Source organism: Polypterus senegalus, chromosome 12 (assembly GCF_016835505.1).
Source record: "Polypterus senegalus isolate Bchr_013 chromosome 12, ASM1683550v1, whole genome shotgun sequence".
Taxonomy (NCBI): Eukaryota; Metazoa; Chordata; class Cladistia; order Polypteriformes; family Polypteridae; genus Polypterus; species Polypterus senegalus.
Window position 1 is genome coordinate 57,976,740 of NC_053165.1, and position 24,868 is coordinate 58,001,607.

At 42.8% G+C, this 24,868-nt stretch overlaps 1 protein-coding gene across 1 annotated transcript in view; it reads left to right on the forward strand.

Moving 5' to 3' along the window:
* Positions 1–24,868, forward strand: part of aacs (acetoacetyl-CoA synthetase) — a 104,536-nt gene that overhangs the window by 9,999 nt on the left and 69,669 nt on the right. Inside the window, exons 4-5 of the mRNA XM_039771573.1 lie at positions 5,125–5,238; positions 23,912–24,009. Coding sequence (XP_039627507.1) covers positions 5,125–5,238; positions 23,912–24,009 — 212 coding nt within the window. The remainder of the gene's footprint in view (positions 1–5,124; positions 5,239–23,911; positions 24,010–24,868) is intronic.

The window sequence follows — 24,868 nt, forward strand, 5'->3', positions numbered from 1 at the left end:
GGTTCAGTACGCAAACGTAAAGATGTTTTATTATTTTTTTTCCCTTTTGCATGCAACATTTGTTCAATTGATGAGAGCAAAGTAGAATGTTTAAATTCTGGTGTGGATGGTGTAAGTTAAACATGGCACCCACTCCCAGTTGCAGAACATTTCGGATTATTGAGGTGCAGCAGTGGAGAGGCTTGTGAAGATGAAGGGAAGGTTGGGTGACGTAAGTTGCAGGCAGACTGTGGACTTTTCCATTCTACTGAAGGGCTGGGAATGGAGACAGCAGGACTGTGACCTTAAAGCATAAACGGCAACAGAGACTTCAGAGGGGCAGCTAATCCTCTGCGCAAAGTCTAAACTGCCACTTACCCTGAAAGAGACGGCTTTATTGAGAAGGGACTCCGGGAAGAGTTCACATACAATTGAAGACCGTACCTTATTAAAATAAATCTTGTGCTTTCCATGATTTCGTCTAACATGTCTGCAGTGTATGACAATGTGTAGTAAAGTAATAATGAAATACGAGTGTCCTGCAATTTAAATTGTGCTTTTAGTGTCAGCATCAAAACATTTTAAAGTTAAACGGCACCATTTAGTGGTCTGGGCTCACAGCAGCCAAGTTGTGTGAATATTTCATTTTTCTTGCCTTCAGACACGTGACTTGGTTTTTAGTTTTCAGGATCCTTTTTGTTCATTCAAAACAGAAAATCAGAAAGCAGTTCCCCTGAACATGCACCAGTTGTTTGCTGTGTTCCGTGTGCTCATCTTCACTGTAGTCAATGCAGTTCCCGATTGTGTGGATTTAGGTTGATTTTTTTGTTTCGTTGTGACTTTTTTGTCTTTTATTTAGCTGAGCTGTTCCTTATTTGAAGTTAGTGCAAAGTGTGCCTCTTATGGATAAATTGTGTTGAAAACTTGGAGTCAGGTCCCTTTTAGCCTTCCTCAGTTCTAGTTTGATTTTTTTTTTCCTCACCACATCGTTTGCTCTTTTGTCAGGTTTTTCACTTGATTTGCCATGGAACGCCGCAGTGTTTGTTATGTGGCCAGTGAGCTCCTTCGCATGTTGTACAAGTCTGTTACAGCCATTGTGGTTGTCACTGCTGTGGTGTGCTGGCCTGGAAGGCTTAGTTACTGGAGGTGGTACTGGAGGAGAGAATTGGGGCAAAACGGAGTGCCGTTATGACGAAGGCAGCACATCCTCGGTCTGACACACTGAGCGCTTTTAGCCAGCAGATAACTCTGTCTGTGTATTTGAGCCTAGCACGTCCCTGTCATCCATCTTTTGTTTTGTCCTTGAAGCACTTTGCCCTATTTAAGTATTTTTCCAAATTTGTTTTTGCTGTCTCCAGAGGTTTGGGTAGACAACAGAATGTACGAAATGTTCACAGGTTTGAAGACTTTCGCAATGCAGAAAGCATTCCTGTGTGGTAAGGTTTACATCATCATTTCCTTGTGTATTTCTTAAGAATTAGGAAGTTTGTCATAGAGAATGTAGCTAAGCAAAGATAAAAGCATGACCAAAATAATTTCAAAGTGTTGTTCACCTTCATTTGTAATAACAGATGACAAGTTATTTCAAACCATAACTGCTTTTGGTGTAGTTGGTGTAGTTGGAGAGGATGGAGCAACAATGAGATGATTTTCACAAAGATATATAAATACAACAAACATCATCAATTAACATGCGATCATCCATTTTGTTTTGAAGCCTTTACTGTATTCACTTTGGCTCTGAGGCTTGGGATCTGCACTGGCAATCGGAAGGTTCGAATCCCATAAACGTCAAAAGTGACTTGAGCAAGGCCCTTAACCTGCAATTGCTCTGCCCTGGGTATGACGTTAATCTGCATCCAGCCCTGCAAGTAGGGAAAAGCCTGGGGGTTGCTGGCAGAATTGGCCCTCCAGTCACCATAAAAAAACTCACAATGGTTCCATTTCATCTGAACTAGTGTGGTGCTGAGGTGTCACTTGTTGCTTGGCTCCACACAGGTCCTAATCTGGGATCCTGAGTTGGTTTGTCATGCGGTGGGTGTGGCAATGTGCTGTATCAGCGCGTGTTACTAACCTCTCTAATTCACTTTAGTCAATGTCAGCATATGTGTGTGCCATGATGCAGTCTAGTACAATGTCGATGAAAACACACGGCACACCTACAAATGTCTGGCTGTGCTTTGCTGAAATGTAAACCCTAAAGCTAATGTTTGCTTCCAGATTAATGCATTTGGACCGTGGAGCGGAGGGTTTTCAGGAATTTCCGATTTTGGTCCTCAAACACCCATCTGTCTTGTTCTTGTGATAGCCGGCTGGTCCTTTGTCTGTGTGTCTGTCATATCACATAACCCACCTTAAAGTAATCCAGTATGATGAAATTGAGTTTCACACCAGTCCATCACCAAGCCCCTCACACATACCGTGCACCCCCACTTATTTTCACACTGGACCAGCACTCAAGAGAAGGAGGAGGTAAGTCATGGAATGGCACAAGACAGAGAGTAGCACAAGAGGACTTTTTCCACTTTGACCATTGGTTCTGAGTAGAGTAACAGTAATTCTTAACAGAATGTCTGGTTATATAGCGCCTTGATGTGTGGAGTACAAGTCACAGGAGGTTCTGCTCAGCCTTTATAACGCACTGGTGAGGCCTCGTCTGGAGTCCTGTGTGCAGTTTGGGTCTCCAGGCTACAAAGAGGACAAGAGGGGGTCCAGAGAAGAGCGACTGGGGATGAGTTGTGAGGAAAGATTAAAAGAGCTGAGCCTTTACAGTTTAAGCAAAAGAAGATTAAGAGGAGACATGAATGAAGTGTTTAAAATTAGGAAGGGAATTAGTACAGTGGATCGAGACTTGTATTTTAAAATGAGTTCATCAAGAACACGGGGACACAGTTGGAAACTTGTTAAGGGTAAATTTCACACAAACATTAGGAAATTTGTCTTCACACAGAGAACGATAGACACTTGGAATAAGCGACCAAGTAGTGTGGTAGACAGTAAGACGTTAGGGACTTTCAAAACTCAACTTGATGTTTATTTTGGAAGAAATAAGTAGATAGGACTGGCGAACTTTGTTGGGCTGAATGGCCTGTTCTTGTCCAGATTGTCCTAATGTTCCTTCAGTAGGACAGCATAAAATAATATATGAAGGGAAATAATTCTTTAACATATGGTGTGAAGTGTCTCCAAACTGATGTACCACATTGTAGGTACTTGGAAGCTCTGAGCTGATACACAGAGGAATACTGAAATGTTAAATTTGGCCTTGAATTCTCAGAAGCAGGGTGGAGGTGCAGTTTGATTTTCAGCTAAAGCCAATGTCACATTGGAATTGCGATTTCCAGTCGTAGCCATCATTTACATAATCGTAACCAGCCGCTCTCGTGAAGCCGTGTGACATACCTAACGACTGAGACCACTTGTCTGTGACTGCCTCTGATAAAATCCAACCTGCTTAACTGGTGGGCTGTGTACGCAGGAGAGCTGACCACCAATGAATGCTCATGCAGAAGTGTAGTGCGTAGAATATAACGATAAGGAAGAAAGAACACGTGTGCTTTGAACCTCCCAAACAGAAGAGAAGCTCGTCTGTCTGATGTCTCATGTTTTATGTACTGAAACAGAATGGAAAAAACAAAAAAGGGCCGAGACGGTGGCTGAACACACCACTGCTAATTAACCCTTAGCACACCAGCTCTGTCGGGCAACACTGGACCAGTGAACGTCACGAACAGAAGAGAAGCTCGTCTGCCTCATGTCTCATGTTTTACATACCACAACAGAAAGGAATAAATAAATAAATGGCTCTGCCCGCTGTTGGGCCTTTGAGTGGCACTGGCGCTCTCACACAGCATGCCATTGACTGTCAGTAAAGGGGACGACGGGCATGACTGCTGGAAGGTTGGCACTTAGTCTATACATGGGACATGAGCTGTGGCTTTCAGTTGTATAATTTGAGATGATGCAGAGATGAGATCAGTGACTACAGAACGCTGTGTATTGTGCCATCGGCTTTAAAAACGGTGAACTTTGCATATTGTACAGCAATGCAGCAGTAGACTTGCAGCTGTATAAAGAGCCACCTGCATTTGGTTTATGAAGATCAGTTACTGTGGTATGCTGTAAATCTGGAATTACTAATGGGCGACGAAACAACCTCTCCTTTCAAAATATTTCCGGGTGTTTTACATGCTTGGCTGATTCAGAGGCCTTAGTGACTCAAGCGGAGAATATTATCACTTTGAGGGAAGTACGCAGTCATTGCAATGAGTGACTTAAAAGGTACTCACTGGTAATTTGCTAGGCTACGTAAATTGCCCTGTCTGTTTCATTCTTATAAGGAAAAGGGATTTTAAATGACAATTTCAGGACAAGTGAATGTGATTTTTTGATGTGTTTTGTGTCTGTTCAAGCTTCATCTTGTCTACAGTCTGGGGAGTGGTAACATTGTGCATGGTGGACGTAAGAATTTAGCTCCGCTCTGTACATTTGGCAGTAAACTTGTTCTTCACAGCTCCAGCGCCTTCCATACTAGAGCTAGAGCGCCTTACTTAGCATTAGAAGTGTCAGTAAAATGATTTGGAGTGAAGCCTCGTGTCCTTCATTAAGTGCACCTCAAAGTGAAGTCCCCTGCGGCGCATTAATATCTTTAATATTTAGCTGACACCTTTATCCAAGGCGACTTCCAAGGTCCGAATACATCACTGCCTACAGATGATTTTTTTCTTTCTTTTTGGAGCACCACAGGGTTACTTGACTTGCTTCGAGCCGCATAGTGAGGCTGAGGTGGGCTTTGAACTGGCAGCCATGTGGGTGAATGCCCAGTGCTTTAGACACCACACTTGTTATTATCAGAGCAAAGTAAACCTGGTTGAAAGGTCCCTTAAACATTACTGGGTCACACTGTCTTTGTCATAACACACCATATTGAAATAAAGCCTTAAAGCCTGTTCGGTTGTCCTGCTGTTTGTCTTGATCCACGTCATCCTGTCCATCTTTGTTTCTAAACTTACTGTGTTATCTTATTGTAGTTTTGTGAAAGGTACTGTATGCGTTACATGATCCAAAGTGTATCCATCCTCTGCATGAATGACGTCCACTTATTGTGGCCCCCTAATGAGCCCCTGTGTTTCATGTCCTTTACAGCTGAGGCCCGTGAGGAGATCACCAAGGTGACATTTGGAGAGCTACGGAGACATGTCGCCTTGTATGCTGCTGCCTTGAGGAAAATGGGAATAAAGACCGGGGACAGGGTAGTAGGTGAGCACCTCCTTTCTGCTCGACTTCCTGAAATGCATTGTTTGATTTCCTTTTTATTGTTCCTTCTTATCTGTTTGGCACTCTTTAACCTGGGCGTGTATGTTTTCTATAAGGATGCCATTTTCGCAAGTGATCTCTGAAGAAGTTGTTGGTCCAGTTGGACGACACTTCCGACTTTTCTCTGCGAGCGCTCCTTTTACAGTAAAGGTGTGTTTGCCAGGCCTGTGTGAGGTTTTCTTGAAGTGGGCAGGTCAGTTCTGTGTTGTATGCCTGAATTAAACTGCTTTCTCCAAGGTCATCCTCCATATTGACTTACTGCTGCTTGTTAACTTAGAAACTGTACATTGCTGAGTGAGACAATTACAATGATTGATCTGGAACACAAACCATTCAGCATTTTAATAAGATTAACGCTGCAGGCCGGGGCTGACTGTCTGCACATACATAGCCAGAGATGTGTGTCTGTCTTTGCTGCACAGGTTACTTGCACAGCTTTGTGTTATCTGACAAGACATCTAAACTGTAGCTGAAGACACTCGTGAGATCACCATTCATGTCAGCTGTGGCCCACTCCGTACAGGTCAGGTGGGTCACTTGTGCTGTGACGTAGTCCCTCTCCCCAAAAGGCTGGCGGCCGTCCAGCGACTCCATTACTGTGACAGCTAATCAGCTAAAAGCAGCATTCATCATTACTGATGAGATACTTAGACACTGGGAGGAAGAGGGCAAGCCGAGCGGTTGCAGTGGACAGATGGGACATTGTTCATTTTAATATCACTCCAAACCAAACTGCAGAGTGGCAAATGGCCAATAAAATGACTCTCTGAATAGAATCGTAGCCTCCTGGACGTGAGTCCTGCTGCACTGTCATTGAAAGGACACCAGAATAGCACAACTTTAGTTTTATGTCCTCCTGCATTATGCAGTGTTTTTAAACTGGGAGATGGCGTACATTTAATTCCGGTCTCACTCAGTTGAGAGAAAGTGTTTTGGCCAAAAAGGTGAAAAATTGGACTCAATTGTTACAGTAATTGCGAGATTACAGGAACAGGCAAAAGAATGGCTAACAGGACAAGTGATGATATGAGATAAATAAAATCTAAACTAAATATGAGGTCAAAATCAAAGAGCAAACATAAATGTGCTATAACAACAAAACCCGCTGTCATGGATTGTCTTACAGTTACCCAAATTCTGTGGGCATGATGATGTCACCAGTCATGTCAGCAACTGGAAAATATTGCTAATCAAAATGGTGTCTCAATAAAAAAAAAAAAAATAATCAAATACTGTATATAGGTCATTACTGGGAATGATGTCTCTGCAAATCACAAACCATTTAAGAGAAGATGCCAGCATGTCACAGTTTGTGTCGCCATATACACAAAGAATGGTAGACAGGATCATTTATCATAGCTCTGTTGAATTTGGAAAGAAGGGGCAGGCCGCTTAAATGGTGCTGGTTATGATGACAAGGTGCACTTTGAGATGCTTTCACAGCAGAAGGAGCAGCTGGGGCGGCCTTACCAGTGGCCTGCTGACGTTTAATACGCCCTCACACAGTAAACAGACGGTGTTAGCAGTTAAGCAGGAATTCAGGATCTCATTTGGGAAAGCAGGTAGGTGGGATCATTTATACTGCTGCTGGCCCGCACACTTGACTTGACTCGGACATTCGCCTGGCATGCTGGTTTTACTGTCTGTCACACACCACTGAACGCCAACCAGCATTCTCCTTTGTTCTCGAGGCCAAACTGACCAGAGGCCTTTTGTATTTCTACCCGTTGGCCGGACAGGCTGGTGTGGTGAAGCCCCCAGCAAACAGTAAACGTTTCTTGGCAGCAGGACAGGAGAGTATAGGCCAGACAACTCTCTCGAGAACAGACCTGAATTCCAGAAGGGTCTGCATGACAGGATTGTGTAGCATTTTGCTGGCTTCCAAAATATTTGGCAGAACTTGTGTGTTCATCATTGTCTTCTCAGCCAGGAGATCAGATTAGGACAATGCCAGTATTTGTAGGCATGTGTGCCCAGTTTTCATTCTGCATGGCCTCTCTGGCTCCTCGAATCTACACTGGCAGTTATGCTGCATCGTCTGCTAATGCTGTGCACAATGCTGACAATCTTGAGGATAACAGTAAAAAATCAAAACAATGAGTCAAGTAAGTTTCATGCTAAATGTTGAGACGCTTATTAAAGTATTTTTTTTTTCACGTGTCCAGTCAGGGACATTTTATTTCAAAACACCTTTGGCCAGGCCACGTGGTAAAGTCAGTGTTATATACACCGCTGGCACCTCTTTAAATATACTAAAAAAATAATCATTGTTAGCATCAACCTGCCCTTAGCAACTTGTCAGTTTGAATTTGGAAGGATAGGAAATGACAGGAGACCACGAATGCTGTGGATAGGTAATCCAGGGCACACGACAGAAAACAGACGATTCGTTTAATAAATTGGTTGTTTGGTTAGAACGTTTCATTAAATGGCTGCCTAATGAATGACTTTACTCTTTAGGTCATTCATTCATTCATTTGTGGATTACTGAGCCCTGCTATTGTGCCTGCACAAGTAGGAGGCCGTTAATAAGAAAACCAAAAAGGAAGAGGCAAAGTACATCTGTCAAGGTTCAAAACCAAACAAGTTCAAGTTCCCAATAAGTGTCACTTTGTGAGCGATTGTACAAACTATGCTATAACCCCTGCACTGCCACAGTTATAGTACTGGTATGATGACACTCACGTGATCACTGCAACAGCATAAACAGCACCGACAATGTCCGGAAAGTACAGAATAACAATATCCCACAAAATACGAATGGAAAATCCCAGATGATCGGTGACACCTGCAGTGGCCTGGTCTCTGGTCGAGGGGCTCTACAGTACATGTCCCTTTATTACACTCATTTCTGATGCTTCTGCGCCACACTGCTTTGTGTTAGAAAAGTGGGTTAAAAACAAATGGATGACATTAATGTATTAGTAATCAATTGGAACATAACGGACGTTTTAGATCAGAAAAAAAAGCACTTAGTCATTCCCAGTGGTTTAAGTGTCCCAGAAAATCCTTCATCCACCCCGTGGTGTGTGCTTTCTCTCCGTGACGTGGCAGTTACAGGCTGATCCAGAGCGGTGTCTTTGGTTTCCATCTTGTATGCCCTGCTTCTTAGTCACCACCTTGTGCTCTCACACAAACCTTTCACTTTTTAGTAGGAAGAAGATACCTGGGTTAGAGTCATCCATTACCATCTCTGTTTGAGAGTCAAGTGGTTGTATCCCCTTAGCCTGTCACAGTGTAATTACCCATTGTGAAGGCTGGCCCGGACACAGACAGGCAGACACGTTCATGTCACCCCCAAACATGTTTATTTACAATACCAGGTCACAAGTGCACCACAAAACCCCCAAAGTCCTGGCCAGACAATGCCTTCACTTTCCTCTTCAGGCCGCCTCCTTGCCTCCTCCAGCAAGCTCAGTCGACTCCTCTCCCGACTCTCGTCCTGAATGAAGGGAGGCGGCCCCTTTTATCCACACCCGGATGTGCTTCAGGTGGGTTCCGGCAATCTTCCACAGAAACACACCCTCGTGTGTTGGAAGTGCCGGCTGCATCCCCGGAAGCACTCCGGGTGTCCCTGCTCCTCTTCCCCCCAGCACTTCCTGGTGTGGCAGAAGTGCTGAGGTCCAGGGCTCCAAAGGCATGGGGCGCACCACGGCCCCTACAGGGTGGAGCTTCAAAGCTCTGTACCCGTGGCCCCCAAAGGAACCAGGGTGGTCGCCCCCAGATGGTCTGGGGAAGGCGCAAGCCCTCCTCCAGTCCTCCTGGGTGTCCCGGCCGGGTCGCCACCCCAGCCACCTCTGACATCATGAAGGCCAGGAATGCCCCTGCGGTGGATCAGCATCTTCCTGGAGCTGAGGCTGGCAGATGTGCCAACCGTGCTCTGAAATCAGCGTCACTTGGAGGAGTTTCCGCAGTACCTCCTTTGATTTATACAATGTTTGATATGTGGCCTGACGCGATATGTGCCTCCTTATTTGCTTCTGTACATTGCCTGGAGGAAACAAATGATTTATCAATAGAAACGCCTACATCCTTTTGTAGGTTCCTTGTTCCTTATCTTGTATTTAGAATTAATACCCATATTATCAACTTGTGGCACTTTGGAACAATTTATGAATTGGATCGGATCGGGAAAATAAAGAAATACAAATCTGAAGCAAAAATTGATTTGAAGTGTAAAAGACCTAACGTGACCGTGCAGTGTACAGAAAAAAAGGAGGCCACGCTGTAAATTACATTTGATTGTGTTTGGTAGCATAACAGTGAGTGCCCTTCTTTACAGCTCCAGAGTCCTGGGTTCAAATGCTGGTCCAGTTTGTGTGTGTGTGTGTGTGTGTGTGTGGCGCTGCATCCAGTGCTCCCATGCTAGGCTCTGGCCCCCAATACCATAAGCTGGGTTGAGTGGGTTGGGTAATGGATTTAGTTTCACAGATACATTAAAGGAGGGAGAAGGTTAAAACTGAATGAGTTTTGCATGGAGCACCGTGACATAAAATAAACGGCTTCAAGAGGCCTTTTCTGCTGAAACAGAATGAACATGCTGAAGAAACCAAAATGAAATGAGTGGTCTTGTAGGTTAGGAATAACGTCCTCAAGGTTTCTGTATCCAACGCAAACCCAGATGAGTAATAAGTCTGTTTAACAATTGAAATTCATTATTCTCAAAGTAATACAAAATGATTTGCTTGGCACTAATAAGTTGATGACAATGCACGTTACTTTTATTTGCAGCGTCTCCTGGTGGCCCCGAGGTTATCGAGCAGGGTTGTGAACTACAACTATATAGTCCATGATGGCCTACTGGAATTCGGGGTCATCTCCATGTTGCAGGGAGGGCTCCCTCTGGTGGCCTGGGGTTATTGGCCGGGATGAATGGCCGGCCATAGTCCACAGTTGATATAAGTAAATATCGCTTACTTTGCTTGCTTTCCAAAGCTTAGCATTTGTCTGTTTTTGTCTCATTTTCTACAGTAAGACAATAGCACCACAGATCCACATGCCATCTGGGATTGTCAGCTTCATGGTTCTCCTAAAGTGCATTGTGGACTTGGCCCGGACACAGACAGGCGGACATGTTGTTTTCCAATCACCACACGTTTTATTTACACTATTTACAGTACATAAACGGGTCACGCAGACCCCAGCAATGGTCACTAAGACCCAAACAGTGCACAACCCCCAAATACTCAGTCCTGGCCTTACAATGCCTCTCTTTGGGCCGCCTCCACACCTCTCCTGTGCTTTGTCCTGCCTCCTCCCGACTCCAGCCCTGAATGAATGGAAACGGCCCCTTTTATACAGTTCCCGGATGAGTACCAGGTGTTCCTGGCATTCCTCCCTTGGCCACGCCCCAGCGTGGCGGAAGTGTCGGCTGTCCTCCCGGCTGCTCTCTGGGTGTCTCCCAAAGTCTTCCCCCCAGCACTTCCTGGTGTGGCAGAAGTGCTGGGGCAACAGGTCCGCAAGGCATTGGGGCGCCTCCTGGCGGTGACCACGGGCCCCTACAGGGTAGGGCTTCCATGCCCTCAACCCGTGGCCCCCAGAACAACCAGGAAGGCGGCCCCCACGTGATCCAGGGTGGGCTTTGACCCTTTTCCGGTCCCTCACGGCATCCCGGCCGGGTCGTTGCCCCTGGCATCCCTGACAGCATGAATTAGTTCACGTGTTATTATGACATATTTTTAAATTGAGACCCAGCCAGTGTCTGTTTAATGGAGGGTCTGACATAGCAGAACATTTGACCGCAGCTGTAATCAGTGACTGAGTAGCTAAATGTCTTGATCCTATACTGAATGTTTGTTTGAGTGTTGAATTTGTTCATTCTCTTTTATAAATTCATTTGTTTTGAGTTTAGCTCCTAACTGCGAGCCCAAGCCACTCAGATAACCAAACCTCAGTGATGGACAGAGGTGCAAGTCGCATAAGCTGCTATATTGGAAGTGTTCTTCTCCTGGCTGAGCAGGTGACCCGTGCCAGCTGTGTTGAGGCTGCTTGAAGATTGCTGTTTCAGTCGTGGCAGGCACCGTGCCACAATATCCACATATTTGGCAATTTGTATACACAGTTTGTGAACTGTCCAAGAGCAGTGATCTGTTTTGAGCTTAAAAATTAAGAAAGAAGGTCTCCACTTTTCAAGTTGCCTCATGAAAAAGAAAAACACAAAATTGAAATAGATGTGCCAGATAATCTGGATTTAGTAAACACTTTAAGAGCCACATGGACCTCAGCAAACATGGCACCAGTGACTCCTAAGATTGTATTAAAATAGAAATCTCAGTAAAAATACACCTTTGCATATGTAAGCCACATTTATGCCACCGAGTAGCCACTGACCGAGGAGGGGACGCTGGCACACACATGCTGTTGCTGCTCCTCCGTATTAACAACAGTTTTCACAAAAATTTGCCTTAATCCTGCACTTTCTTACGCTTGTTTTATTTTCTGTACGTACAGTTTATGGATGCAGCTGACTCGAATTGCATGGATTTGGTTTCATTTTTACAGATTTTATGGACTTTACTTTGATTGGGAACAACTGAATCTGTGGATCACGGGATGAGACCTACGAACATCTCTTTGTACTTCAGCGATCTAAGAGTCTGAGATGATCTGTCTCCTTGATCATATTTGCTATGCTGGTCTGCTCTCGATTCATTTTATTGTGCTTTATGACTAAGAACTGATCTGATTTTCATACTCACCTGGCTCATGGCTCAGGGGTGATCATGTCTGTAATACCCAGCGCTGCAGTTTATGGCTGTATGTTGGAACCTCCAAATCCTGGTACCTCCTCCTGCTATGCTTTCCACTGCTTTGCTATCGCCGCTCATCTTCGCTAATACAAACCGGCTCCGCTGCGTTCTGCTGCTTCTCCACTGTTAACAGATAAGTATCGCTCAGTATCATGCTAAAATACTCTCGCGAAAAACTCCATCATATTAAACAGTTTGTCCAGAGCAAATGGTCTGACTGGAGTATCCTAAAAGACATCGGTATTTTGCGGCACTCAAAATATGTACATCGCAGGCTGTGAATGAAAAGATCACCGGCGGCATTTGCTCTGTGCAAAAAGAAACGTCATTAACTAATATTGTATTGTTTAATTCGAGATCTCTTAATGGCAAAGCATTGGTGCTGTTAGAATTCATCATTGACACCAAACTTGATATACTGTATCTAATGGAAACCAAATGAATTTACGTCTCTCACGGAGGCAACACCGCCCCATTACACTTTCTCACAGAGTCTCTTAGCTCAAGGTGGAGGACTTGCAGTAATTGTCAGAGTGAAGTTAAACATCAAAAGAATCCCAATTGACTGTCCATTGTCTTTCGAGTGTCTGCCTCTTAAATTAATAACGGAATCGGGTCCTGTCTCACTCATAGTTCTTTATCGTCCTCCAAAATACAATGCATCCTTCTTATCCGATCTGATTGAATTTTTGACCCACCTAAGCTCTCACTCTCAGAGAATTATCCTTCTCGGTGATTTCAACATCCATATTGACACTACTACATCTAAACTGAGAAATGAATTCCTATCCTTACTGGACTGTTTTTACTCGGCACAACATGTTGATTGTCCCACTCACTCTGGTGGTCATATATTGGATCTGATCTGCACTTCTGGACTATCTGTTGCCAACATTTACAGCACTGATTTGGGACTCTCTGACCATACAGCAGTATTTTTCACTGTCTCACTGCCTTTCCCTCCTCTTACCTGTAAACGACTAATTTCTTACAGAAGCCTTAAAATATCTGTCCCTCTGTCCTTTCTGGATCCATTTCTGATCTTTTACTGTCTGCACCTATTCCGTCAACACTAGATAGCCTTGTTGACAGCTATAACTCAACCCTCAATTCAGCATTAGATAAAACAGCTCCTTTAAAACATAAGGAGGTTTCCTTTTAAGCGTTCAGCTCCTTGGTATAACTCAGAATTGCGATCCATGAAAGCAGCTGGCCTTGAGAGAATGTCACGTAAGACTGGCCTCACTGTGCACATCCAGGCTTTCTCTGACCACCAAAGAGCCTACAGAGAAGCACTAACTGCTGCTAAGAACACCCACTATGGCAGAATAATAGAAAGTGGCCATGATAACCCCATGGTTTTGTTCTCTGTAGTTAATAAACTAATCGAACCCGCATCTGGTCCAACTACCTGTTCTACTGAAGTCTATGAGAAATTCCTCCACTTTTTCCGTAACGAAATTAAAGATCTAAATAATTCAACTAACACAAATACATCATCTGTTTATATCTCTCCCTGTTTTCCCACTCCATCCAGCTCCTTCTCACCAGTCACATCTGCTTTTGTTATAATGACCTGCTTTGTAAGATGAGGCCGACTACTTGTGTACTGGACCCCATCCCCTCCACACTACTTAAATCCTGCCTTCTGTCGTGGCGAAAAATTCATCATCAGAAGGCTTTTGACCTAAAAATAAAGGCTATTAGGACTCGCAATAGACAGACAGAGTTTTAAGGCTTTATTGCAATAAATTAACCACACGGACTCAACCCAATTCAGCCAAATGAGATTGAGCGCCAATCATTACAGCCATTGAAGTTTTTATAACAATTTCTTATCATTTTTACCTCATTCAATTAGCTCATTCTGCACCTGGTTTTACTGTCCGTTATTCCTCTTGGTGTCTGTTTGGCTTATTTTGATTGGTCTAAGACTGGGTGGATGGCTTCCTCTCACCATCTTTGGGCTTTTCTATATAATTTCCGATCTTTTTTGACCTTGCTTGAATGAGCTCTCTTGCCCATCTTTTCTGACTCCTTTTTACTCCTGCCCGGCCGAATCTCGAGTTTCAATGGGAACCCTTATCATCTCCTTACTTTTCCTATCACTGGCCCCCTCATGGAATTTCTATTTTTCTATGCTGTTCCCATCTTCTCTAACTGGCCAAAGCCTCAATTCCATATATGGGTTTCCTCCAATCATTTACTCTCTTAAGCCTTCCAAACTTTTTACAGTAGTAACCTGAAGCTTAAGCTTTTAAAAAAAGAAGTATAGTATGTGCTTTCATTTAATCATTGCTTGGCATGCTTGATTTATCTTAATTTCTACACTAAAGTTAATTGCTAATATATTCTTCTAATATTTTTGTTAATGCCTGAATTTACTAAGATTTTCTCTTCATGCATTAGGTCAGCGTGACCCTGCTTACAGCAAAAGCCTTTCTGATGATTCATCAGCCCGGCTGCTTTTTGAGGCATCTACTCTGCTTTTATCACTTCCTAGCCTTGAATCACAGGTGTTCTCAAACTCTTATCCTGTCCAAAGCTAGTTTCGGTGTATCAATTTTGCTGTTCTTTTCTTACTTTGGAAATTTTAATGTAAGCCTAAAAAATAATGCAATATAACTGATTTTTTAATTAACTATTTGCTAGACCTATCTTATTTGCTTAACATTCTAATTTATACTTGATCTTAATATTTTAGACGCTTTTAATTACTTTTTATGGCTGTATATGTTAATTTACTTTTATCTGTTAATATAAAAAATTTTCCTTCTACACTTCATGCCGTAATCTTGACTATTACAACAATAATAAACTCATCCCTTCACACTGGCTCTGTGCCACTCACTTTTAAAATCGCTTCTGTAACCCCAATGTTACAAAAGTCTGGTCTTGATGCTGACAATCTTAAAAATATTCGGCCTATTTCTCACCTACCTTTTCTGTCAACAGTTCTTGAGCGTGTTGTAGCTTCCCAACTCACCAGTTAGTTAACTTCTAATAATTTGATGGAACCCTTTCAGTCTGGTTTCAGGGTGCAGCACAGCAGTAACCAATGATTTGCTTATGGCAGGAGACTCTGGACAAACCAGCACATTAATTCTGTTAGACCTCAGTGCAGCATTTGACACTCAGGTCAGACATGACATTCTACTGTCCTGAATGGAAAACATGCTGGGTATCTCTGGCACTGCCCTCCAGTGGTTCAAGTCCTATCTGACGGATAGGCAAGAATTTATTAGTCTTGGCAACAGCAGGTCTGGTTTAGCTCCAGTCACACAAGGATTTCCTCAGGGCCCTGCCATCTGTCCTCAGCTCTTCTGTGTCTGTATGCTTCCCCTTGGCCATATTATTTGTAGCTTTGGACTGGGTTATCATTTTTAATGCAAATGATACTTAACTCTATTTCAATGTTAAAAGTGGAACTTCATCAGAGCTTTCTCAGCTCACAACTTGCCTCAGAGAAATTAAAACCTGGATGGTGCAGAACTCTTTAAAATTAAATTGCAACAAAACTGAACTCCTGCAAATTGGGACTAAAAGCGCAACTTAATAAAATGATCTCCTTCCCAGTCCATCTTGGTGGTGATCTCACCAGACCTGCTTCTATTGCAAAAAATCTTGGTGTCATTTTTGATTACTCCCTTTCTTATTCCGCCCACATAAATCACATTAAGAAACTTTCTTACTTTCACCTCCATAACATATCCCGTGTTTGCTCCGTCCTCTCCTTTTCTAATGCTGAGAAACTTGTCCATGCTTTTATCACATCCCACATCGATTATTGAAATTTCTACTGGCAGGTGCCCTTCTAATCTTATATCACAGCTCCAGCTTATTCAAAACTCTACTGCAAGAGTCCTTACACGGACCAGCAGCAGCGAGCACATCACACACATCCTGATTCACCTTTACTGGCTCCCTGTGTCTTGCAGAATTGAATATAAAACTCTACTAATAACCTACAAATCATTTAACAACCTTGCACCAAACTACATCAGTGACCTTCTCCATCACTATACTAAGGTCCTCTGACTCTGGCAATCTTGTTGTGCCCCACACTAATCTGCACTCCATGGGTGACAGCAGGACCTTCAGCTGTATAGTGCCCAGACTCTGGATTGACCTACCGAAATTAATCAGGTCAGCTGACTCCATGAATTCTTTTTAAAAACAACTCCAAACTCATCTGTTCAGGAAGGCTTTTAACTCTATTTGACTTTACTACCCTTCTCTCAGTTTACCTCTATGTCAAGATCCTCATGTAACCTGTATGTGTGTGTGCTAGACCATCAATTATGTTGTCTGTTAGGCTTTTCTCTGAATTAACGGTCTTAATCTTCTTTATTTATTTATCTGGTTTAGTACAATGCTATAAACTGTATACCCTGCCGTTCTTTCTTAAACTCTGTGAAGTGCCCTGAGCTTGGGAAAGGCGCTATATAAATAAAATATATTATTATTATTATGTCCTTCATGAAATGCCAGGAATGAGCTTGTTGCCACAGTCTCCATTCAGCTTCATTCAAAGTGTAGCCAGCATTCCTGCTGGTTTGTTTTATGACTTTTTTATTTCCCCTTCTTTTCTTTCACTCGTTTTACTTCTCCAGGTGTTACGTGGCATCACCCAATGTCGGTAGTCCATTCCAAAAAGCAGGTTTGTCACTTTTCAGTGCCAACATTCTTACCCTGGAGGTTCAACAGGTGGCTGCATGAATGGTCTTGCTTATTTATTGATTATTTATTCCTTATGTTGTAATTGGGAAATGATGAAGTCTTCCTCTTGAAAATGTGACCACTTTGCATTATGTAACATGTTGCCCACCTGTACAGTATGTGATATGAAAGGCTCACCCTACAGTGTCTCGGTGGGCTCGTATCATGGAGTGAGTGGCTCTCAGTATTTTAAAGAAAAGAAAAGTCCAAGCAGAGAGCGATCATTTCATTCCAGGTGTTACATCAGCCAATCCCACGTAGAGAGCAAGCAGAAGGAAACTTGGCACTTGTTTATTTTTAGTGTCATTGCTCATTTTTTATACTCTAATGACTCTTTATTTGTAGAGTTTCAAGGAGTGGCATTATGTAGGCAGCTGATAAGTCTTTATAGTGTCTGATTGAAGAGGCAGGTGGGTGGCAGAGTGGACTGGCAGCCTGTCTGTGGCTCAGCGGTCTGCTGGCCTGCTCTCTGCTCCATTCTTTGTAGTGAAGCTGATGAATCGACTCTTTCATTCCACAGATACTTTGTCATTCTGATAGAAAACAAATCAAAAGTACTCTCGTTAAATTGTGAAAGCAGATTGGTAAGCTGACCTGTCACTGTGTTCACTGTGTTGTCAGATGATAGAATTTAATCCATATGTGATATTTATTTTTGTACTTTTTCAAAAAATGGATATGTTGTTTACAATGTGGAAATATGTTGCAAAGTTTCAATTGGGACCCCACTATCACCATTTGTCTGTGTGGAGCATGATGACAGAGCATTGTGCTGCATTTTAAAAATGTAAAGAAAACGCTTAGCACAGCGAAGTATGTCTCTCTATTATAAAAAGAAATCCTGGCACAAGACTTTCTCGGAGGTAATTTCAACTCCCGCGAGAGATTTCAGGTCCCATGAGACGAGACTTTTTGCCAAGAGATTTGGATAAGTCCTGCACTCCTCTCAAACATTGACAACCATGCCCACCGTCCACTCACTTCTCATTCGTATGAATGCTATTATCAGATACAGTTACAAGTGGGGTCGGAAATAAAGGACAAAGTAGAACGTCGTAAAAAGGTTCAAAAACGTTGGCGTGATATACATGCAGAGCAGGTTAGAGATTATGGAAGAATGAAAATTCGAAAGTCTCAAAAAAATGATAGTAAAGATCGCATAAGCGCTAAGAAACAGAAAATATTACTCTGTGAAATAACGGAACAGTGAAAAGAGATCAAATATGTTGTTCGGATTTCAGAGACTTGTAGATTGTCTCATTCGTGCTGCCATCAGGGAGAAGTGTTTCTTTCCAATGAAGAGGCCTATCTGTGTGAATGAAAAGGTTTTTGTTTGGTGAAAGTGAAATCCCACGAGAGAAAATTTCAAGCCCCGTGAGACAAAACTTTATGTAAAAAGATTTGGAAAAGCTCTGCCCACATCTAAAACATGTACGGCCTCACACACGGTTCAATCATTTCTCATTTGTGTGAAAACTATTGTCCGACATAGTCTGTGTAGAGATAAAGAAATGATATTCACTCATGGGCAGTTATATGCTGCGTTGTCACGATGTAATTCTAAACGCAGAATCAAAATTCAATGCGATATTGAGAAAAAGGTAAAAGCAAAAAGAGATTGAATATACAGTATGGACATAGATGATATGACAGAAGTATGTAGATATTGTTTGGCTTTAAACTTGAAGTCAGAGACTTGTAGATCGTCTAATTCATGTTGCCATCAGGGAAAAATAGCGTTTCTACACAATGAAGAGCCATATCCGCGAGAATTAAAAGATTTGTTGTTTGGTGAAAGTGAAATCCACGTATGTGAGTGGCAGAGACGCGAAGTGGCTGGTGTGTAGCGCAGGCAGGGGGGTTGGCGAGCGAAGCGATCAGGGGGCAAATCTCCCTAGTAATCATTAAGTAAAATTTGGAGCTGCACAGGAGTTGAACCCTGATCTGTAGATCTGTGCATCAGAATCATTAAACACAGCGCCGCACTGAACTAGCAAACTGAAGTGTGCATATTCAGTATGCAGGATTAGTCCCAGGGTGAGACCAGTGAATCTTTGTGTGCGGCACAGAAGCCTGAAACAATGTGAGCTGTTTTGTAAAATCCTTTTGGCCGCCCTTACTGTGAGAGGCACTACTTCACATGAACATGAAGTGTGGGGTATGATATTATATTCATAGGTTTATAGGGTCAGTATTATCACATGGGCAGAGTACAGTAAGATTACCATGACCCAGGGTTATTTGATTTGTAAAAACGGATGAATGAATTCAAGTGTATCTGGCTTCACTGTGAAAGACACTACATAGGATCAAGATAGTTTTTGTCACTCTTGGTTACACTGTCCATCATGGTAAGAGAGAATACTTACTGAATGGTTCTCTAAAATGCTTTACAATAAACAGCCATAGTGCAGCGAAGGCCGTGTTCATCCCTGTAGTTTCCCATTCTGAAGATCTTGATATTGTCTCCATGCTGCATAGCTTTGAAACTTGCAGTTGTTAATTAATGAATTAACCTGAAGAGTTAAGTCAGTCAGTAAGTCATGTGATCAAGATTCTGGCAGGCAGACCTGCAAGTGTAGCATTTCCTTGATCTTCCAGATCTGAGGTGTGGAGAAACACAGAGAGCTTCATTAGATGATGTAATCTGCATCAGTGAAATAGAAGCCATGACTTAGGACAAGGCACCAGTGTGGACATCTCAGAAGAATCTGCAAAGTGAGTCCTAAGTTAGGCTCAGTGTAGAGAGTCCACATGGAGACCATCACCAGAGTCGAGTGCTGTTACCTGCATGGAGGTTTGTAGGTCAGAGGCGTGTATATCTGTACAGCGTTTATTGTTTTTCTGATGACGTTTTACAACCTTGTGCCAGTGGTGATTCATTCATCAGACATGTGCACTTTCATTTAGCATCTCCTGTCTTGCTGATTGTATTTCTGATGAACAGTTTTAAGACTTTGCAGCTGGAGGTGATTCATTCATCAGGCACCTGCTGTTTCATCTGCTGTATCCAATGAAAAGGCAGCCATGTGTATACAAAATCTGGGCGAGGGCAAGGGTGAGGATGAAGTTGAGGATCATCCTGTTTTATGAAGCCCAGGGGCAGAAATCACTGAAGAATGTATCTAAACTAATAAAGTACCGTCACCAGTGCCACTGCTGCTAAACTGACAATAGACTTCCAGTCTATTACGTAACTTAACTTACTTTTTTATTAAATAAACTATATTAGATAAAGATGGATTGTTGTTATATTATGTATCAAGGGCAGCACGGTGGCGCAGTGGTAGTGCTGCTGCCTCGCAGTTAGGAGACCCGGGTTCGCTTCTCGGGTCCTCGCTGCATGGAGTTTGCATGTTCTCCCCGTGTCTGCGTGGGTTTCCTCCCACAGTCCAAAGACATGCAGGTTAACTGCATTGACGATCCTAAATTAGGCTTGGTGTGTGGGTGTGTTTGAGTGTGTCCTCCAGTGGGTTGGCACCCTCCCCAGGATTGGTTCCTGCCTTGTGCCCTGTGTGTTGGCTGGGATTGGCTCCAGCAGACCCCTGTGACCCTATGTTCGGATTCAGCGGGTTGGAAAATGGATGGATTATGTATCAAATAATCATTCAGTGTACTGGTGGCCAAATGAAATGTTTGTCCAGATTTTGTTTAGCATTTTATGTTAAGCCTCACTATGAAAAATTCTGTAAAAAGTCATATCTTAAAACATTTGATTTACATTCATCTCTTTTCCCTGTGAGAGGAGCTATTTATATTCTAAACACGTTTAGTTTTGTTTAAGTGTTTAGTGGTAGGCATCCAGGTGTTTAGATGCAGTGACTGCCTTGTCAAGCTCTTTGTTACACTAATCTGTGTGAGTGCTGTGAGGTGTTTTGTCGACCGAGTTCTTGTAGGATGTGCTTTGTAACATTCTTGACTGTGAAGTTACTATGTGAAGTCCAGACTGAGCACTTTGTACAGATCCTTATTACAGTGGCAACCATGAGAGTGGCTATATGCAGTATTGACGGCTTGTTTAGTGTGTTCTCTCAGAGGTTTTGTGTTCAATATCACCTGAGGGCTCACTGATCCACTGTCTGATTTAAACCCAATGCCTAAGCACTGTCTGTGTAGAGTCTGTCCTGTCCTTGTCTGCTTGTTTTTCCTTCTACAAAGGTTTCCTTTCCAAATCTAAATTGGCCCAATGTATGTCAGTGGGGGAGTCGGTGTGATTGGGCCCCGCAGTGGGCTTTCTCCCTGACCAGGCTTGGCTCCAACCATACACTCAGTGTTACAAAGTTAGGCGCAGGCCTGGTGACCCTCGGTTAGATTAGGTTAGTGCTGAATGAGTGTATGCTAGCCGTACGTAAATCATTAAAGCACACTTGTGTTACGTCACGTGAATCATTAAAGCGCACTTGTGTTACGTCACGTGAATCATTAAAGCACACTTGTGTTACGTCACGTGAATCATTAAAGCACACTTGTGTTACATCATGTGAATCAGTAGAGCCTACTTGTGTTATGTCACGTGAATCATTAAAGCACACTTGTGTTATGTCATGTGAATCATTAGAGCCCACTTGTGTTACTTCATGTGAATCATTAGAGCCCACTTGTGTTACATCATGTGAATCATTAAAGCACACTTGTGTTACGTCACGTGAATCATTAGAGCACACTTGTGTTACGTGATGTGAATCATTAGAGCCCACTTGTGTTACGTCACGTGAATCATTAGAGCACACTTGTGTTACGTGATGTGAATCATTAGAGCCCACTTGTGTTACGTCACGTGAATCATTAGAGCCCACTTGTGTTACGTCACGTGAATCATTAGAGCACACTTGTGTTACGTCACGTGAATCATTAAAGCACACTTGTGTTATGTCATGTGAATCATTAGAGCACACTTGTGTTACGTCACGTGAATCATTAGAGCCCACTTGTGTTACGTCACGTGAATCATTAGAGCCCACTTGTGTTACGTCACGTGAATCAGTAGAGCCTACTCGTGTTACGTGATGGTCTTATTGTGAAAGTCAGGTAACATTAAGGAGGGAAAGTGCGGAAAAATGTGGTTGGCTTTCTATGTCAGTTTGTTGCTGCGTTTGCTGTGAGAGGCAGTGTGTGCAGTACTGATTAAAAAAGTTTTATGAAGAGCTTTTGGTGAGCCTCACTATGAAAGACGTGCTTCTTTTAGACCGTTTTTGTAATTTATGCTGCTATGAATGGTGCTTTTTAAAAAAGACAGAGAGGTTCTGTGCTCTGCTTAATGTGAGTGCAGTTATATCATGAGCTTACTGTGAGATACAATGTACACAATTAAAGCCAATTTCTTTCTACAGAGTTTTGTTAACATTTCATTATGATAGGCACTGTGCACTTACTCCGTAGTGTTAAAAGCACTATATAAAGTCAAGATTAGATGTTTTACTGTATATATAACTGTTAACTTTAGTCACGATTGATACAATAGTTCTACTCACAATGAAAACTGCCACATTAAATGAAGTCTTGTTGCTTTGCAGCTTTTCTAGTTTTAGTGCTCTTTATTGTTTAGCGTAGTTCTTTATGTGGACTGAAAAAAGACCCTGTTTAAAATCAAGCTTGAGTACTTTGCATATTCAGTTTGTAACTTAACATAATATTCTTAAATTTTCATATCCTAGTTTAGGGTCACAAGGAGCTGCGCCTATCCTGGCAATAAGAGGTGCAAGGCAAGGACCAACCCTGGGTAGGCTGTTTGTCCATTGTACATCTACATCTACAGTACATTCCCACATATATCAGGACAATTTAGGATCACCAATTAATGTAACATGGCTGTCTTTGGGATGTGGGAGGAAAACTGGAGTACCCAAGGAAATCTGAGACACGGGGAGAACATGCAAACTCCACAAAGACAGTGGAGATATGTACACAGGACATGAAACAGCAGTGCTGCCACCTTGTTCAGCTCAGATGCTTTGTACAAAGCACACCTCAATTTATAAGTACAGCGCAGTAAACGTCATGACATGCTGTATGTACAGAAGTGTATTAAATACATACAGTACATTTCTAGGTCAGGTCAGGTTCAGGTTGGGGAGCATGCACTGGTATAGCGTGTTGCTGCACCCACCCACAATGAAACAGGTCAGGATCCTGGTTGGCAGCCCCCCAGGCAGACACACAGTCTAGTCCCACCCCCTGGAAATGACCCTGAGGCAGTCAGGTGTTACGTGGGCATCCCCTTGGCCTGGTCCAGGCATTTGGCCCCTCAACAATAAGGATCCTCCAAGCCGAGCAATCACATTTCTATCCATCCATCCATCCATCCATCCATCATCCAATCCGCTATATCCTAACTACAGGGTCATGGGGTTCTGCTGGAGCCAATCCCAGCCAACACAGGGCGCAAGGCAGGAAACAAACCCCGAGCAGGGTGCCAGCCCACCGCAGATCACATTTCTAGCAATGGATATGTTACACTATGTTAGAAAGGCAACGTAGAAAACAAAAACTAAACTTTTAATCTGTCCATATTCTTGATAAAATAAACCTCTCAGATCAGTGACTACCAGTAATTATGCAACTTATAATCTACTCGATCATCTGGTCATCCAGTCCCAACCTAGCGTGCTCATGTTGACCAGCATTTAAAAGCTGTTTTGTTCTTCCTCTGGTTGTTTACAAGGGATATCTTATTATAGTAGTAATAGAGTAGTAAATAGAGTGTTTTGGTGGCCATTTTGGTTGTAAACAAGCTACAGTACCAGTTTAAAAGCCAAGTGTACTATGAGGTGTCGTGTTTAACTAGGTGGAGATGTGGAAGTCATGCTGTTTGCAGTTCAGTAGTTTTCAGATAAGAATGTAGTGTGATGCCATCCAGAAGTCACACCCAGGTTCTCTGACTCACAGAGTAATATCTTGTTGTGTAATTGCTACCAAAAGGTCCTGGATGCAGGGTAGTACATGTATGACTGAATGGTGACAACAGCATTTCACTTTGTGGCTCCACCACCCAGACCCTTCTGCCTCAGATGTCCCTTCTTGGCATCTGCTTCAGGTATGACAGCACAATCTGTCGCCTTGTGGTCACAAGTTTGAGGCGACAGTGCCTGCCACTAATCAGGACAATTTGTAAAAAGGAACTTTTTCTTACCAGCAGTGTTTCTTTTTAGGTTATCTGCCCAACAGTATTCACACGGTGGAGGCCATGCTTGCGGCTGCCAGCATTGGGGCTATCTGGAGTTCTACCTCCCCTGATTTTGGGGTCAATGTGAGTTACTTGCTTTGCTTTGTTTTTACTTTCTTCTCCCCTACAAGACCTCATTGTATCAAAGTGCAGACTGTGTGTACTCAGACCCTTTTAAATATCAAACAGTTTTAAAAATACAAAACCAAAAATAATAAGACCCGTGCTTACAGGTGCTGGTAATGAAATTAGAATATCATGACAAAGTTGATTTATTTCAGTAATTCCATTCAAAAAGTGAAACTTGTATATTAGATTCATTCATTACACCCAGACTGATGTATTTCAAATGTTTATTTCTTTTAATTTTGATGATTATAACTGACAACTAATGAAAGTCCCAAATTCAGTATCTAAGAAAATTAGAATATTGTGAAAAGGTTCAATATTGAAGACACCTGGTGCCACACTCTAATCAGCTAATTAACTCAAAACACCTGCAAAAGCCTTTAAATGGTCTCTCAGTCTAGTTCTGTAGGCTACACAATCATGGGGAAGACTGCTGACTTGACAGTTGTCCAAAAGACGACCATTGACACCTTGCACAAGGAGGGCAAGACACAAAAGGTCATTGCTAAAGAGGCTGGCTGTTCACAGAGCTCTGTGTCCAAGCACATTAATAGAGAGGCGAAGGGAAGGACAAGATGTGGTAGAAAAAGTGTACAAGCAATAGGGATAACCGCACCCTGGAGAGGATTGTGAAACAAAACCCATTCAAAACTGTGGGGGAGATTCACAAAGAGTGGACTGCAGCTGGAGTCAGTGCTTCAAGAACCACCACGCACAGACGTATGCAAGACATGGGTTTCAGCTGTCGCATTCCTTGTGTCAAGCCACTCTTGAACAAGAGACAGCATCAGAAGCGTCTCGCCTGGGCTAAAGA